Source organism: Berghia stephanieae, chromosome 12 (assembly GCF_034508935.2).
Source record: "Berghia stephanieae isolate SIO BIC M18660-M18661 chromosome 12, UCSD_Bste_1.3, whole genome shotgun sequence".
Classification (NCBI taxonomy): Eukaryota; Metazoa; Mollusca; class Gastropoda; order Nudibranchia; family Aeolidiidae; genus Berghia; species Berghia stephanieae.
The window spans coordinates 1,034,855-1,054,521 of record NC_088371.1 but is presented as its reverse complement, the minus strand read 5'-3'; the positions used below and the strand labels follow the sequence as shown (position 1 = coordinate 1,054,521).

The window sequence follows — 19,667 nt, the reverse complement described above, 5'->3', positions numbered from 1 at the left end:
CCGTTGTCACGGGCTCTAATCGCTTTACAGTGATATAAAACAAAACATATTACAGTATGACAAGTTTGATGGAAAAGTGATACGAATTCAATTTAACAACAACAAAATATGATTATAGTATTGCAACAATATGACATAAAAAGATAAAACTAAGCGAGATTTGAACGTTGTCAACGAATCCGAGCATCTCACGTGTGATGGGAGAGAGTTCCAAAAATGAGGGACCGAAAATTGACAAGATTGTTCACCTATTTTACGCAATGGCTTAGGGTTGACAAGGATTGATTGGTCATTGCTTGACCTCAAGTTTCCAATGGGGGACATATATGTTTAGAAGGTCTTTAATATAGGAGGGACTGTTGGTGCTCAAGGTAGACAACAGTACACATCTTATAGGCAACTCTTTTTTCCACAGAAAGCCAATGTAAATCACGAAGGAGAGTTGCTGACGGGTATTTTTATTGTTATTGCGTACAATGAGTCTGGCTGCGTTATTTTGAGCAACCTGAAGTTTACTCATTTTGTCTTTAGCTAAATTCGCCCAAAGTGAGTTTTAATAGTCCAATTTAGATAAAGCAAGGGAATTAATTAAAAGTTCTGCTATATGCTTCGGTATTAAATTACGAATTTTGCTTATTGTTATAATTTCTATGTAAATAGACTGTGTGGTGTTATTCACGTGACTTGTGGTGGAAAGATCATTATGAATGATTACGCCAAGGTTTTTTTGTTTTATTTGAAAATTCTGTTGTGCTATTTCCGAGAGTAATAGGTGAGTTATTGGCCTGTTTAAGGATACTAGACCTTGAACACATTAAAATGTCGTTTTTACTATCATTTAATTTTAACTTAATGTGGTACATCCAAGATTTAATCTCATTAAAACAGCTCGTATTTCGTTGGATTAAGAATTGTAAATTACTAAGGGGTACTGACTCATATATTTGAGCATCATCTGCATAAAAATGATAACTCAGATTGAATCTGGATATCACACTAGGTAGGGGCTGCATAAATAGAGTAAAAAGGACAGGGCCAAGAACAGGGCCTTGTGCCACTCCAAAGTCTAGTAAAACTTGTTCTGACCGAACACCATTCATCACGACAGTCTGCCATCGTTCCTGTAAATATGATGTAAACCATTTAACGGCAATACCTTTTATGCCGAACGTATTTTCTGGTCTTCTTTACAAAATGTCATGGTCAATGGTGTTAAAAGCAGCTGAAAGATGTAAAATTCATAATACATTGATATTGTTAGCATCAGCATTACATAACAAGTCATTAAAGATTTTAAGAAGCGCCGTTTCAGTACTGTGTTGATGTTTGTAGGCTGACTGAAAGTGTTGTTCCAAACTGTTGTTCTTAAGATGAGATGTTAATTGTGTAAGAACTACCTTCTCCAAAAGTTTTGACAAAAAAGGTAAATTTGATACAGGACGATAATTGTTTAATATATTGTGGTCCAGTGATGGTTTCTTCAGAAGTGGTTTGGCGTGGGCACTTTTTAAACACGATGGAACTTCGCCCGTCAGTATGGATGTATTTATGATGGATGTAATGGATGGTAATAATGTATCGATGGAGCTGGCCAAAAGCTGTGCTGGTAGGGGATCAAGGTCGCAGGATTTAATGAGGGCTTTTTTTATCAACTCTTTTATAAAACTAGGTGAAACTGGTTGGAACTTGTCTAAAGGGGTACCACAGAATGTATTTGTATCTAAAAATGGTTCCTTCCGATCTAGTTCTGAACGAATGTTATGGATTTTGTCTTTAAAAAGTTGACAAATTTGTTTGGCAAATCTCTTTGATTGGTTGTAGATGGTAATGAAGTGCATCTTTCACGTCCAAGTAGATCATTGCAGATGTTAAATAATTGTTTACAAGGTTTAGAAGTTTCGAGTTTTGAAAGAAAATACGTGGTCTTTGCCTTTTTTATTGTTGTCTTCCAGGCACGAAATTATTTCTTGAAAAATTCACGATGAATCATAAGACCTGATGTTTTCAGCAGTCTTTATGCTCTCCGACACTTCGTTTTAGCTTCTTTAACGTCCGACGTATACCATGGAGCATACTTGCGGTTGGTGACGGTCCTTTTTTGGAATGGCGCATGTTTGTCAAGCGCTTCGAAGAGACAACTATTCCACTGGTCTGAAGAAATCATTGAATTTAGAGTAAGTTTTGTTTCTAAATCACCTCTGAAATTGTCCAAATTAATACCTTTGATGTTTCTGGTTGATGTGGTGGTGGTTTCTTGGCATGGTTTTGAAACGTCAAGATTGAAAGAAATGAGGGAGTGGTTCGAAAAGCGGAGATAATCGACGATGGCGGTAGTTTTTTGGGACTCTGAATTTTCTACAATTACCCAATCTAAAATATAACAAGCAGAGTGGGTTGGCGCTGTTACAATCTGGCAGATGTTGATCTCCGATAATGACTCGTGCAATTTAGCGGTGTCTGTGACGTTGTCGAAGTGAAAATTAATTATAATTGAATGGCCAGGACGCGTGTGTTGCAAAGTCAGCGTCTCGTTGATTTCCTTCCTAACATCAGGTAATTTTATTTTGTTTTTCTTGTTTGCTGGCGGTCGGTAGATGCAGTTGAAGCACAGTTAAACCTCCTCTGTGCTGTAACATTACACACAGCCTACCTTGTGGCATGTGGATCAGAATAGCAATTGACGATTTTCGACCTGACACGGGTTTACATACCACCCTGGTGAATTATTTTCATTGCAGGATCAAGATGGGTTGTCAACAAAAGTTAGACTAACAATTGGTTTGAGAATGAACAACTTATAGTCAGTCTCAATCTAATTTACCATCAAAATTCAATCTCGTTCTACAGTAACGTGACACCTCCCATCCACGTTTAAATTTTACTGGTGCAATATTTTACAGGAAAAATTATTTGTCAAACGGACGAGTAAGGTCGTTAAGAGATTTCTGTATGGAATGTCTTTGTGGAATTAATAACATAGAAAGATGACATCTATCTCTGAATTGAAATGCATTATTTCTACCATTACACTTTATGGAAGTTATTGTTCCCTTTCATGTTTAATTAATTTTTTTTTTTTGGGGGGGGGGGGGGGTTGGGGGACAAATGTGAAATCAATCAGACTCATTATACTATATCAAATCATTGGAAAATTTAAAATGTACATTGATTAAGTGTGAATGATTCATATGTTACTTAAATAATATATGTTATAAGATAATGCCTATGTAATAATAAGGATTATAATACAATCATACGTAAAAGAAATTAAAAATATCATTAGAATTTGGACGTATATCTCTTAATCATACTATCAATAAAGGTAAGAAACGGGACACATGTTTTTGAAAATGTCTCACCAATGTCAATCCACTTTCATGCAATTGTATCACAAATCTATCTGGCACACGCTTTCATTTTTCTTTAAGGGGATTTGCCAATGCATATTACTCGTTTGTCACGATGGGTCATATTCAAGTAATGCCTTAACCCTCTGAAAATCTACAAGAAATTGAAATAACTTTTTAAAAAAAAAAGAACTAAATACTAAACACGGAAAGCCTCTAGGTGAAAACCTTTCTTCAAAAAATATCAAATACGTTAATTCCTTATTTTTGGATTATTCCGTGTTTGGGGTTTTGTTCCCTTTTGAAGGTGTAATATTCAGTTTTACTTTATTTTCAGTGCCTTGCCCTTCAAATCCTGAGATATTTGTTACTGTGAACGGAGAAGTAAGATCATCATCTATATTTTGGAGGAATATGACGATTCAGAGTGGAGAGAATGTGCAAATCAGGTGTCATTTACGTGGATATACAAGTCTGGTGAAAAAAACCATTTTGAAGTGTGGACATGTCCGACAAGAGTCTATAGACGTCAATACCTTGTTGATTTATGAAGAGAAATCTGACACACACGTGACAAATTGTATATGTTCGTCAGTTATTCTTGAAAATGGAATACGTGAAACGGCCAGATTCACAGTTATATATGATAGTAAGTTTTAATGTTTTGATATACACAGCTGCCTTTAAACGGGAAAGGGGTTTTCCGATAAGCTGCGTTTGCCACATTTACCAGTAAGCAGTTGCAACATAGCATAACTTTAGAAGTAGAAAAGAAATTTGTCAAGACGTTTGATATTTTTGTTAAGATAAGGTTTCCGATTTACTAATTCTTCTGATTTCAAAATAGACTCTTTGTCTCAGGTGATTGGCCTGACTGGGCCTTAACAGATCAGCCTCAATCAAAACATCACGGCTTCATTTTGTCCATTTTGAAAGAACCATAACGCAATCCCCGAATAATAGTTCCCTAACATTTACATTTCAAGCATATTTTGCCCACCACTAAAAAATATTTCTGTCTTTTGATTATTTAACTTGAGGTTGTTGCCCAATATTTCATTTAAACTAAACTCAAATCGTTTACTTAAAGTTTCAGTAACATCACAGGAAGTAGAACAAAATATCTGAGTATCATTGGTATAAAACTGATGTAAAGAACCAGATTTCTTAATATCATTTGGCAGCGTAGTTGATAAAATTGACCGAGCCCTGAGAAATACCAAACCTCAAGGAACAAGCGGTTGAAGTAGAGCTGGTGTGAAAGATTTTAAAAGGCTATCAAATAATAAAGTGGTGTCAACGGTTTTTGGTAATTAATGGGGTAGGAGAATCAATGTACAGTGCCAAGAGTTGGGATGGTAGATGATCAAGCTAGCAGGAATTGAGGGCGCTCTCAGTATGATGCCTTTAACACACTCCTCTGTAACAAGCTGAAAATTACAGAGCCCATTTCCATTGAAAGTGTAAACAGCTGTATCATTTCTGAATTTGCCTACATGAGTTCTGATATTTTCGAGTTTTTTTTCCAGAGAAGCGGACTGTAATTGTTGATGGGAGATCATTTTCGATGATGGTATTGGGTGTAAATGTCAACAAGCTGCTTGCATCATTGTGTTCCAACAAATTTTGTCAAGCAATAATTGAATTTTGATTTTTAACACACGTTCTTTCAATGACGATGACAAGCTTTAAACCACCCCTGCTAGGTCGATGACCCTGGTTTTTAAAATATTCCCTTTCTGTCTAACGTAGTGACGTTTTAGCTGTTTTAACACAAACGTTTTACCATAGAGAGAACATCCGTTTTAATACGAGTTGAATTTTGACCGGTGCATGCCTATCAAAAACTTCTCAAACGGATTTCTTCCACGATTCGCTTCTATTGAAACAGATAGTGAGGTCTATATTAAAGTTGTTGAAATTGATATTCTTCAAGTCCCTCGATGTTACATTGACTTTGGGTTTTACAAGTCTTGTGAAGTTCAAATTTATGATCACCAGAGAAAGGGGCGTAAATGACATTTGTAAATATTCGAGATAAAATAATTTTTCCCACCATTAACCAATCAAATATATTATGGTCTACTCTAGGAATAAATGATAAAATGAGTTTGGTTGTATCATGTTGCCTCATTATATTGGGTATTTTACGAGTTTCTCCAGTCATACTGTTGTCATGAAAGTTAAAATCAGCTACAATTATACGGATCCCTGTTGACCACTCATACGTGTATGCATATGATTAAATTCGGACCGCACATATTATGTAGTGAATATTTGATTCTTGTTGTGTCAGACGGTGTTTCATTCTATTGTGTAATAGCTTGAGTTCTAGGTTCTAGTGCGGCTCTGTGGTCATAAGGTATGACACTCGGAAGGTTCTGGGTTTCGATCCTCTCTCGGCGCATATTGATGTCCTTGAAAAAGGCTCTTTAGTCACAAGCTCTCACTATACTCAGATATAAATGAGTACCTGGTCGTTAAGAGTGCTATCTTCATCGGAAATGATTGTAATATGGCCTAACAGGCGTCATGTCTCGATCTATATTTACGTGTTGCTGTTGGTCAACGACCCCTTGTAAAGCGCTTTGATCACATTTCGTGGATACTACACCATATAAAAGCTCAAGTTATTTGGGTTTTTATTTTGTTTCTTATTTTCGAAGTATTGCTTGAGAAATGGGTGGAGGACATGATGGTTTTATTCCCCATCGGGGGCAACAAGAAATACACAGTCAGTCATAACAACACAGTAACAGCAGTCTGCTGATCAAGGGAAGTAACTCAAATGATAGATAAAATCAAAGCGATAATTATACGGGGTTGTGTTTACCATGCATTTATAACTTGATAACACTGCATTCCTCCCAAACTTCAGTAAAATGTTTATCATAATTACGTTATATATGTTTTAGAATTATAGAAATAAAAGAAAATAATTGCATTGGCAGATAATGTTGTTTTCAAACTTGCAAAGCAATTTCCTCCTTCTAATCCCTGCAGACAGAAGTAATCAGAAATTTCTGGATTCAGATGAAGCCGAATTAATCCCTGAAGAACTAAGAAATACTGCAGTGCCCTCCATACTAAAGTCACAACAAGATCTTGACAGCCTCAAAACTCTGGCCCAGGACCGTGACCAATGGAAACATTTAACAACATGGATGGAGAGAGCAGCTATACTTATCGACCATGGCTGAATCACACAATTCTCAGCAAGCGTCATTCGGACTGCGAAACTTATTACTACTTCCCTACAGACAGCTAATCTTCCTTGATATTGAAGGGTGGAAATGACGGTAGAGCGAAGGTCATTTTAGCTTTCAAGTTTGATGAGACCAAGTCAAATCAAATTAAATAGTTGATAGGTATTTGTTTGTGTAAAAATTGGCAGGTCTCCACGGAAAGGACAGCTGACTAATTGAGCATCCTCGTCGCCATTGCATAATTCGTTTGTGAAATTCGTTTGTTAAATCCGTTTGGGTTCTAGTAATAAGTAATTTTTTGACGAACTAGAAATGAATATAATGGCTTCATTAACATCGGTGACACGATATACAGAGGCAGTAGGAGCAACACAGTAACAGCAGTCTGCTGCTCAAGGAACGTAACTCAATAATATTATAGATAATATCAAAGCGATTATTTTACGTGGTTGTTTCCCATGCCTTATATAACTTCACGACACTTCAGGAGAGATGAAAAAAAACCCCACATAATATTTAGAACAAACATTTATATCATTTCAGACATATGTAGCTTCAGATGCACAGCTTCAATTGGAGATTTTTTTAATTATAGGAATGAGCAACTTTTTAACAATGTTTTCTTTTTTTAAAAATTGCAGCACAAGCTCAATCCACACCAAAAAGCCTGTTTACAATGGAACCACCCGATGAGTTTAATCACCAAGGTATTGAAGAATGCATTTGCTACCAAATTACGTCCCTTAATCGTTGACCAACTTATAATTACGAAACCATATTTATACGGGACGATAACTTCAATGGTTTAGCTTTTTTTTAAAAATTTGTGGTTTCGTAATTTTTTTCTAACACGTATACAACCTTGAGCCAACAAAAAATGTGTTTTTACATGTAGTAGGGGGAATTAGGTCCAAAAAAAACCTTGAATTTTGCAAATAGGGTTGAAAGCATGAAAATTACATATGTTGTAGAATATGAAAAATGCTATAATTTATGATATAGAACCACTCTGAGAGATCAGTATTAGTTGAGATACAAGGTTTTTAAGATTAGAAAATTTTTAAATGGACGACAATAATTTCTTTCATTGTTATTGTGTAAACATTCGAGGCAAGCCGACCAAAGGTTGTTTTACGTCATCCTTTGGATTCCCATTGGTGACTATTTTTAGCGTCGAAGCGGATGTTTTCCTTTCCCTTTACTTTCGATTCACGAACCATATAAGTTATTTAATCGTAAATATTATTCAATTTGACTTGTTTTAAAGGACGTCTAGCGAGCAATATTCTATCATATGAGATTTTTCTGCATCTGATTTAATGAGTTTAATCAATTTCTCTATAACGGACGGGCAGACGAGCAGAGGGGTAGACAAAACAGACTAGCAGAACACAGCTCAATAAATGCCGATAACCGGTGTTGACAAAGGACAGTGCTCCTTCTCCCCTCCTCCTATTTTCTTTTCTTTCCAAAAAATACTGCTATAATAATTTTACGTGAGTTAAAACCTATTTCTGTCAAACGTGATGACAGTAAAGAGTCGGCATACCACTTAAATTATATAAGAACGCTATAATTATCATCATCATCATTATCATCATCAACCACTATGATGCTGTATTGTGGCAAGTTATTTACTTTACGTTATTTACCTCATGAGGACAATGGGAGCATGTTCTATTTGTATTGTTGTGTCCTTATGTAAGGTACTGCACACATTTTGCCTGCTGATGATGGGTCTTTAAGAGAAAGAACGAGAGAGAGAGAGAGAGAGAGAGAGAGAGAGAGAGAGAGAGAGAGAGAGAGAGATGAAAGTATATTGCATATGCCTAATAAAGGAATGCGTTTGTATGATTTCAGATACACATACAATAGCAAAAAGAACTGCTCCCAGAGACTGGGACAAGTGTTTGATTTGCCAACAAGATAACACAGACCGTTTAGAATGTCCCTCTAAGTCGAGGAGGTATGACAAAGGGCAAGGCTATGAAACTCTTTTTGAAGATTTAACACAATTCAATTCTTTGGTTTGTGATGAAAACAAGTTGGATGTATCTATTTTTTCAAATTCATCAGAAAAAATGAGATTATTGAAAGCTTAAAATAAAATGATGCAATGTGGCATAGTATTGTCGTGTAAAATGTAATGCCAACAAAATTAGGCGATAGAATTAAAGAAATCTAAAAGAAATGCCATACATGAATTCCAAACTTTGTCATTTGACTGGGAGGAGTCACCGAATGAGATTTATTTCGCCACCCATGAGAATAAGGAGACAACGTTCAAAATTAGAGATTGGCTGTAATAAACAAACGTGCTTTTTTTGTAAAAACATGGAATCGGGAGTATTCTGTAATGACAACAGACATGGAAGAAAATATTCATGAAATAGCGTTATCCATCAAAGATTTTGATATATTGTCATTTATTGCCGGAGGAGATTTAGTCGCTCAGGAGGCACACTACCGCCCTATACCATAAAATTTGTCATGTACGATACTTAAAAAAACAAGCTTTAAAAGATGTCACTGCTGATGATAATCGTGATGTCACAGTTCCTGAAAGCAGTCGAGCTTTTGCTAACATTATATCTTTTATAGAAGAGAACCCTGCAACAAATGTGACGATCGACATGAACCACTGTGGAGCTTATTTCCAGAATTGTCAAAAGTGTCACAAAGACTCATCAAATGTTCATGTAAGAGAGAATGTATCGGCACCCAATGCAAGTGTTTAAGTTCCGGTTTGCCTTGCACGGACTTGTGTAGATGCGGGGTGTGTGTGTGTGTGTGGGGGGGGGGGTGTAAGGTCAGAACAGTAATGAGTAAAATTCTCTCTCTCCTTCTCTCTCTCTCTCTCTCTCTCTCTCTCTCTCTCTCTCTCCCTTTCCCCCCTCTCCCTCTTATATCAACTAGTTACAACACGAAATAACCATCAGTTACCTACCGTAAATGGTTACCAGTGTATTTAAAGTTTTAGAACGCACATTGTATTGTCGTGGTTATTTCCTCCGATTAGTAATACAATATAGGAAAAAATAAAAGTGCTAAAAACGCACTGTTCTGAGAAATTGCCAGGGCGGTTCTATAGCAGGTGTTATTTATACGGGTCTTAGCTACCTATATGCCAGTTTTCAGGATTTCAACCCCAATGTGCACGGTTTTAGCCTGATTTTCCATAATACAATGAATATGAAGAAAATATATAGTTTTACGGTTATTTCCCTTGTTTAATATAGCTGTAATAGGTAAAATCTAAGGCCTTAAACCGATACGTTATGATCGATTGCCAGAGTGGTTCTATATCAGATGTTTTATCTATGGGTCTTAGCAACCTGTATGCAAATGTTCATGCTTTCAACCCGAATTTGCACGGTTTTAGCCTAATTCCCATTACTAATGTGTGTTTTCGTCATACTATTTTGAGTTGGAGGTGTGGGTATAGGAGAAGGTAGAACCCTGTCTGGACGCCGGTTTGGATCATTCTTGGTCTGGATACTCATCTTCAGCTGTTCCAGCAGGATTGGATCTAGCCTGGTATCACCTTCAAGGCCATGGCAGCGCACAAGCTCCTGTACGACGGCAACGTGATGATCCTTCTCAGGAGACAAATCAGCCCCCCAGATTGCAGCTGACGAAATTGCCAAAGAAATTAATCAACGGGGGCAACACACTCCAAACCATCAATTTGAAAAAGAAATAAGAAAAGAATATCAAAAGAGCCTGAAAACTCTGCCTGACCATGGCATGTTTTTAAGTGTCCCAATAACGATTAATGAAATGAAAGAAGCTTTAAAGAAAATTAAAAATGGCAAAGCTGCTGGCATTGATGGAATATACCCCGACATGATTATTAACTTTCGACTAAAAACAATAGACTTACTGGCAAATACTATGACATACATCATAAAAAGGGCACATACCCACAAATTTGGAAACGTGCCAAAGTAATCGCCATATTAAAACCAGGCAAACCAATGACTGAACCATCCAGCTATAGACCAATATTTCTACTTTGCTGCTTATACAAACTCATGGAAAGAATCGTACCGGAGCGAATCACCCCATATGTAAATCCCTGCATACCACCAGAACAAGCGGGATTTAGACCACAACGAAGCACAAGTGAACAGGTCCATGCAATAGACTTGTCTGCAGCTTACGACACTGTTTGGACAGGCGGACTGATGTTAAAGCTCTCAAAAATGATTCCTTGTAGAAAGACGCTAAAACTGCTATCTACCATGACTGGCACAAGACAATTCATTGTCATACTGGGAGAAAACTAAAGCAAAACACGAAAATTAAAAATAAGGTACCACAAGGCTCAGTTTTAACACCAACTTTCTTCAATGTTTATATCTCCGACATGCCAAACTGCGAAGCACTCAAACTTGGATACACTGATGACTGGGCCTTAGCCTATCAATCGAAAAACGGGAAAGAGATTGAAGAAGTTCTTTGCAAAGACACCACCCACAATATTTTGATAGGTGGTACCTAAAATGAATATCACCAAATCAGTATCCACAAACTTCCACTTGAATAATCGAGAGGCAACAAAAGAACTGAAGGTCACAGCCGATAACTCAATACTACCCCAGACCCCAATCCTAAATAACTCGGCATTACATTGGACAGACAACTAAATTATCGCAAACACTTTGAGGGAACCGCAAATAAAATCGCAAAAAGAAACAGCCTGGTGAGAAAACTCGTAAGTACCACCTGGGTAGCCTCTTCACAGGTACTGAGAACGTCTGCTTTGACACTGTGCTATAGTGTCGGAGAATACTGTGCCCCTGGTTGGATGAGGAGCCCACATGTAAACCGCATTGACATCCGATTAAGAGAATCAATGAGAATTATAACAGGTTGTCTCGAGTCAACTCCAACTCAGTGGCTCCCAACACTGATCGGCATTGCACCACCAAGTCTTAGACGACAAGAAGCTAATCAAAGGATGCATGCAAGAATTGACGAAGCCACAGACAACATTCCCATATAATCAATAATAAAGCAGGCACCTTCAGCAACAAGACTCAAATCGAGAAGACCTTTCCACCTAACAAAAATGGTAGACTTCAGTGTGAAGGAAAACTGGAGAGAAATGTGGAACGGAAACACCAAGAGGAGGAAGCATCATTAAAGATCCAACCAAAAAAAGTGCCTGCATTCAATAACGCCAGGAAATAATGGACTTCCTCAAATTGCCTCTTAACTGGACATGGCAGAACTGCATCAAATATGTGCAGATGGAAACTTCGAAACAGTGATACCTGCCAAAAATGGCAGGCAGCCCCAGAGACCAGCGATCACATCGTCCTCCACTGTCCAGTCACAAAACTTGAAGGTGGCTACGAAACCTACACAAACGAATATATATATTCATGACAAGATTCAATAGATGAAAGCAGTCATGGTTTAATTCTCTGCGTTATAGAATTAATGCCAATTTTACCATGTGAAGAAGAAGAAGAAGAAGAAGAAGAAGAAGAAGAAGAAGAAGAAGAAGAAGAAGAAGAAGAAGAAGAAGAAGAAGAAGAAGAAGAAGAAGTCGGAGAAAAAGACGGTTCAATGTCTTTTGTTAAAAGTACAACAATAACAAGAAGTGCACTTTACAAATTTTGACAACAAATCCAAACATACACAAATACACACAAACACGTACTAACACACACACACACACACACACACACACACACACACACTCGCATTGCTAATTTAGTTAAATTTATAAACCTTGATAAAAGAACATAAACCGTTTTTTAAAACATTCGAAAAAAACATTTTAATTCGTGTCCTTATGGTCACTTAGGCGCTGTTGATTTTTAAAAATTTAACACATGAAATGTTGTAGTTTTGCAAATTTTACACTTTTCAGATAATATCAAGAGATTATTGGATCAAATTACGGACCCTGGTCAAGCAAGTCTAAAGAAATTGGATGCATATTCGCAAAGCTTACTAACACAGAAAGTCATGTCAAATCTGGACCAGATAACAAAAAAATCAACAACAATTATAACAGAGACAAGCGCTAAACACGTTCTGAAAACCATCAACAACATCACAGAGTGTTGCATCAACCAATTTGACACCGTATCTCGACGAAACCTTTCAGATTACGTGGAGAGAATGGCAGCTAAAGTTCCATTAATTGGAGATTCTTCCTTTGAATTTTCATCGACAAATATTGCTGTCTTAGTCAAAGGCGTTTCAATGAACAAAACACTAATCTGGGACTACTCGATAATATATGACACGGTTAGTCCAAGTTGTGATCAATTGTCGATCTTACATGTAAAAGAATCACGTAGAAAATATCCTATCAACGAAGGAAATGTAACCATACTTCTGCCAGTGACCCCTGTCATCGAGTCTCTGCCTGCTGAGGACAGATATAAAATGAACCGACTTAGCGTGGCAGTGTACAGAGATGCCAAATATATTGGAATGAATCTAAACAGTGCGGTGAAAATGATATACAGCAGGGTGGTATCTATCAATGTACCTGGTGTGTCAGTTAAGAGTCTAACAGAGGACATCACCATTAAGTTTTTGCATCAGAGGCCAGAAATGTTACCAAAATGTGTTTTCTGGAATCCAGAAGGTAAAAATAATAACGGAGACTTGGGAAATTGGGAGGAAGATGGATGCTCTGTTTTAGAGGCTGGCATCAATTTTGTAACGTGCAGTTGTAATCACCTCAGTAACTTTGCCCTTTTAATGGCTATGGATAACTCAGCTGTTGAACACGACACGTCCTTGAGTATTTTGTCGATTGTAGGATGTACGATGTCTGCATCAGCGTTATTGTTCACTCTTTTGACTTACAGAATAATTCCTAATCTTCGAACGACTAAACCATCCAAATTGTTGATACAGATCTGCGCAGCCTTAATGATGATGAACATTCTATTCATCACAAACGTATTAGTTGTTTCAGGATTCCATCATGATGGTGTTCTATGCAAGTGCGTAGCGATGCTGTTACATTATTTTATTCTTTCGTCTCTCTTGTGGATGTCATGTGACGCCTATTACTTGTACATAGGAATGGTTAGAGTCTTTATCGGAGATGCGATGAATTACCTATTAAAATTTTGTTTGATATCATGGGGCATTCCTTTTTTCATTGTATTCGTCACCGCTGCAGTTCACACGTTAGAAAACTACGACCTTTTATACGGCAATATTTGTTGGATCAAAAGACCGGCCTTTTTCTTTGCATTTCTCCTGCCTGCATGCTTCATAATGACTGTCAACTATATTGCATTTGGTACCGTGATTAAATATATTTATCGAGCGTCAAGCACTGAATTGCTGCCTTCAAGGAGAATAATGGTAAAGAAACAATTAAAAGGCGCCATGTCTATTGCAACGCTTCTGGGCCTGGCTTGGGTTTTTGGATTTCTAGCAATCTTGACATCTCTGGTGATTTTCAGGTACTTGTTTGTGATCTTTAACACTTTGCAGGGATTTTTCATATTCATATTCCATGTTGTCCTCAAAAAGGACGTCAGAAAATTTTTGGAAAATCTCTTTCTGGAGACATGTCCGCAATGTGCCAGAAAAAGTAGATCAAGACATACCTCAGCATATGACTCTTCAGGCCGGCATTTGACACCTAAAAATACACTAACAAACTCCGACAATGGCTTAGGAGGATTAGGAAGGTCGTCTGAAAAATTTGAAAAAAAATCAATTATCAGAATAAAGCATAAAATGTAACATCAGTAAACAATAATGAATATAACAGCTTTAAAAAAAATACCATACGCGGAACGTTTCGAGGTTAAAACCCTCCTCGGCTAACAACAACAACAACAACAAAAAACACACAATAAAGACATAAATACATTATTAAATTCCAGATAGACGACAGATATTTTTAAGGTCCTCTCCCAAGAGAAAATGTCTTGTCTTTACCAAGAACAATTCTTCCTGTGCAGCAAAACCGCTTCATGTCAAAGATCTGTTCTTTCACGTAGATGACGATAGAGGGTGACATGGACATGCCTGTAGATTTAAGACCAATGTCTCTCGCGAAGTCTTTGTGCATTTACATCATTGCATTGACATCATTGCATTAACATCACGCATCTGATCTGCCAGATTTCCTGACCCCAAGAAATGTCCATCTGCACCACGCCGTTTCTCCCTCTTCTCCTTCTTCTCATAATGTCGCTTATTTTTTATATGTGGTTTTTGTCTTGGTACCTCTTTGGGATCCATGCCGTCTGGTGCCTCGACAAGGAGTTTGTTTATACTGCCATGGGTTGCAGATGATGATGTTCCACAATTTTTCCATGGTGTGACGTGATGTACGCATGTAGTCGTCATTGCCTATGTGCAGACTGGCAGTTTCCTTGAAACACACCTTTGTATTTCACCATTGCAAACGTTTTTGACTAAGAACAGAGGAAGTCGATGGCTTCATTTTCTACCCATATTAATCTGCGTTTGTAATGTGAATCACACTTCAAGGCGGAACAATTGCATATCACAATGACAAATAATAGTACTATCCGAGGGATGGGATTCATGTGGAATGTAGTAACTTTTGGACGAAACTTGTTTTTCTTTGCAATGTTTTCCACCATATTATTAAAACACTGGAGATATGTTATCATCAGTCACGGTGTAGTGGAATTTAGTTGTTGTTCCCCTGGAAGAGGACCAATCACCACAAGCATTTTCAAAAATGTCTGAGCATCTTGTTTTATCAACCCTGCATGTTGAGATATGTTCTTCTCACAAATGCTATATATTGTTTAATTGTGTCTCACATGACCATTTCTCATGGAGCCGTGCTGTTGGTAGAATACTATGTTGTGTTTGTTGGAGTGTTTCAGGATAGAATAGAAAATAATATGTTCTCTATCTTGCAAACGACTGAAGTTAGAGATACATACTTACAATTTGAAGCTAGATTTCGTTTTCCCTTTTCATAGATTGGGGTTATAAGGGCATGTTTCCAGTCCGTAGGCACTGTTCCTTTGTTCAGGGATTCTTCAAAAAGTGTACAGAGGAACAGGGATAATTCACCAGCAAATTCTTTAAGTATTCTAGTTGGTATGAGGTCTGGCCCTGCTGTCTTGGATGGGTTTAGTCAATAGGCACTTTTCATTTGTTCAGTGAATCTTGGAAAATCGTAAACAAGAACGGGGACATTTCATCTGCACATTCTTTAAGTATTCAAGTTGCATGATCATATGAGGTCTGGCCCTGCTGTCTTGGATGGGTTTAGTGGTTGCAGCTGCTTTCGTATACCATGTGTGAATATGTTGGTCCTTGGCATAGATGGCATGGTCGTTTTACCTGTGTTTGGCACTGAGGTGTCTTCTATAGTAAACACACTTTCATACCGTTTGTTCAATATTTTTCATGTTCCTTCTGTGTCTGTCATATCTGGACCACCAGGGGTTTGAAGGACTTGTATACAGGAAGAATATTTGCGCCTAGAATGGATGTATCTCCAAAATCTGTTCCTAATTCCACCAGTTAGATTCTCTTCCATTGTCTCGAGTTCAAGCATATTGTTTACATATTTGTCATGTTCTTTTTAAATTATGTGTGTACTTCACAACGGAGTCTGCGAAACTCATTCCAGTCTTCCTCTCCGTTGTGCAATGATTAAAAGGGAGGATGAATGACACACAGGAATTCCTAGAGGTTTTTTTCCATTGTCATTCATCCTCCCTTTCATTCATGTAAGGGGTTTGGCAATGTAACACAATGGGTCCCGACACATCTGTAATGGCAACTACTGGTTCTAACTATGTTTTGTATTGTGGTTAGGGTTAATGTTTTGCTCCTCATTACATTTTCATGCAACTTGGAACCAAGGGCGCCAAACTTGAAAATGCGATTTTCAGGCTTGGATACATAATAGGGAAGTAATATGTGATGTCAAAAACCTGTTTCCAATCCTATTGGAATCGTAAAACCAATCGTCCGAAAGACTGAATAAATACTTAGTGTAAATGGTCATCTGGTTTCCGAGTGATGGCATCTTACTTTCTAACTTAATGGATGCTGACCATCAATAAAGATACTCGCTCTTTTACGTATTCCTAATAGTCTACTTACAGATCCTGCAACTGAAATAGTTATACCTCATTTATGTAACACATACCTTACTGGTACTCAGAATGACATAAACGCTTCAAAGGATTTAGGAACCAAAAGAGTGGAGGGTTTGACGTCGAGACATTTCCTCCCTATTACGAGTAGTTAAATTACTTGTTGGTTATCTGAATCTGAATGTTACGCGAAGTCGACTCAATTCTGAGTATTTGTATTCGAAAGCGTAGGGAGTTGTTGAATCTGACAGACATTTTAGATGTTTTGGCTGAAGCAGTTTTAATAATCTTCGCTTGATGGTGTGTCGAAAACGGTTGTGTTCACCCCTTTGCTGAAATCGTTTCAAATTTCTCACACATGACATTATAATTGGTCAATCATTGTTCCATCTTTTGAATTATATTCATTAACCTGTTGCAAATAAATTCATAATTGAACTAAGTTCGGCTTTTTTTCTTTAATCAGTATATATATATATATATATATATATATATATATATATATATATATATATATATATATATATATATATATATATATATATACATACATACATACATATATATATATATATATATATATATATATATATATATATATATATATATATATATATATATATAATATTTATCATATCATATTATCATTCTCAAATCTTATTCTTGTTCGCCTACAACACTCTTTCTGCATTTCACTGCGTGAAAAGGTAGGAATAAAATGACAAAATGGATTCCTGTGAATACTTTTATGGGTTATGGTCGACAGTGGATTGTTGACAATAAATATTTTGTTCTGTGTGGGCATATGTTAAATATTTCTTTTTGTTGTTGTTTTGTTTAATGTAGCTTGTTATGGCTTCTTAAGAATGTGTAATTTTTCCTCTAGGCATGGGCTGCAACTTTTTATTTTGACTGAGTAGCTTTTTAGTTTATAGATAGTTTCTCATGTGAAGTTGTTGCTTGTGTTGGTGTCTCTTAATTTCCAGACGTCTTTACTTAGTGCCGCGGATGTCTTTTCTTTCTTTTTTTTTCTTTTTCTTTTTTTTTTGGGGTTTTTTTTTTCTTTTTTTTTTTTTGGTTTCTTGTTTTTTTTGTTTGTTTGTTTGTTTTTTGGTCGTGTCTGAAGGTGGAGGTGAATTGATTATACCGGATTTTGAAATGCCTTTTGCGAGTCCGATGCAATTATCCTGCGTGTCTATGTTGGTGTGAGTGACGATTGCTTTATTTATAAATAATTTCTTGGTAACAGCGGTACGGTTTGAGGCAGTTTGATCCCTGGTTTACTTATCTTTTACCTAAAAATGCTTTAAAAGATGTACGCAAATATGTACCTTCGGCCCAATTACGTTTTGAAAACGAACTCCCCATGGAAATTGCATATGCAGACGATATTGACTTTATTGGCCTCAAACAAATCAGTGTAAACGACATCCAAAATCTTTACAGAAACGCCAACTGCACGTTAATACTGACAAAACGGATGTAACATTACTGTCAAGGAAGAAAGATGGAAGGGGAGCCACGAAAACAGTAGGATCAAGAGGAGGCAAGGAAGACGCAGAAAGAAGAATAAGTGTGTCAACGTTTGCACTAAATAGATAATTACATATATGGATTAGAAAAGATAAATACATAAAAACAATAAAATAATTATACACAACCCTTTTACAAATCAGTGCTTACATATAACTGCGGAACACGGGCACTGACTGGAACCGAAGAATAAAGATTGGACAGATTCCATAGAAAACAACGAGTCCTGAATATTCGATGCCCCACAAAAATGAGCAATAAAACACTGTATGAAAAGTGGAATGAAAGACCCTTATCATTTCAAATCCTGGAGGCAAGATGGAGGCTTTCTGGGAAAAATACTCCGAAAATGTGAAAATATACCACCTAATAAAGCTGGACACAAGAAATATAAAGTCAGACCACCCACGTCAATTCGCACTGTCTTGAATAGAGACCTAAACCGCCTCCAAAATAATAAAGAATTAAAATCAAAGGAAGACCTTATGAATTCAGCATCCAAGGCAAAAGACCGTAAACTGTGGAAGAAATTAACATGATTAGAGAGGCAGCCGAGGCGTCCCGATCAGATGCTTAGGAAGTGAAAGGCTTTAAGTCAAGTTAAGACATATACAAGGTGGGCTGATATATAAATACCGTTTTGTTATAATTTTTGTTTGTTTTTAATAGCACATACATAAAACATTAAAAGAAAGCTTAGAATCTCCGCTACGCATGTACCTTTTATTTGTCGACACAATCGCCATAACCAGCAACACAAAGCTGCCAACGCCCAACAAGTTGGTGCATGCCGTCACGGAAGAATCCCGGTGATTTTGCTCGACACCATCGACGAACACATGCCACTATCTCCAAATCACTTTTATAACGGTTTCCTTTCAGATACTTCTTGAACTCGGTGAACAAGAAATAGTCAGATGGGGCAAGATCCAGACGATATGCCGGGTGCTGTCGGGTCGAAAGTTTGAACCGAATAAATGCGGTTTTGGTTTGACGATTAGTGTGTGGTCCCGCATTGTCCTGCTGTTATTGTTATATCGAATTTCTATCATCTCGAACCCGCGCGAGTCTATTATAGAGGGATCGAAAAGTTGAAACATATTGTTCAGATTTCACCGTTTGTCCTTGTTCATGAAATTCCACGTGAACATTGACTTCATGTCCCAGATAATAGTAAACAAGACCGTTCTCGCTGAGACAATGACTTTGAATTCCCTTGGGCTTGGAGAAGATGTATGCTTGCACTCCAATGACTGCAATTTGATTTCCGTGTTGTAGTGGTGGACCCAGATCCTTTACCAGAGAAGATGTATGTCTGCACTCCAATGACTGCAATTTGGTTTCCGTGTTGTAGTGGTGGACCCAGATCCTTTACCAGAGAAGATGTATGTCTGCACTCCAATGACTGCAATTTGGTTTCCGTGTTGTAGTGGTGGACCCAGATCCTTTACCAGAGAAGATGTATGTCTGCACTCCAATGACTGCAATTTGGT

General features: G+C 37.2%; 1 protein-coding gene across 1 annotated transcript in view; it reads left to right on the top strand.

Moving 5' to 3' along the window:
* LOC144957474 (adhesion G-protein coupled receptor G6-like) overlaps nucleotides 1–17,083 on the top strand; it is a 49,568-nt gene extending 32,485 nt beyond the window's left edge. Inside the window, exons 7-9 of the mRNA XM_078888761.1 lie at nucleotides 3,685–3,996; nucleotides 7,195–7,260; nucleotides 12,438–17,083. Coding sequence (XP_078744887.1) covers nucleotides 3,685–3,996; nucleotides 7,195–7,260; nucleotides 12,438–14,287 — 2,228 coding nt within the window. The 3' untranslated portion in view covers nucleotides 14,288–17,083. The remainder of the gene's footprint in view (nucleotides 1–3,684; nucleotides 3,997–7,194; nucleotides 7,261–12,437) is intronic.
* Nucleotides 17,084–19,667: the final 2,584 nt, after the last annotated feature.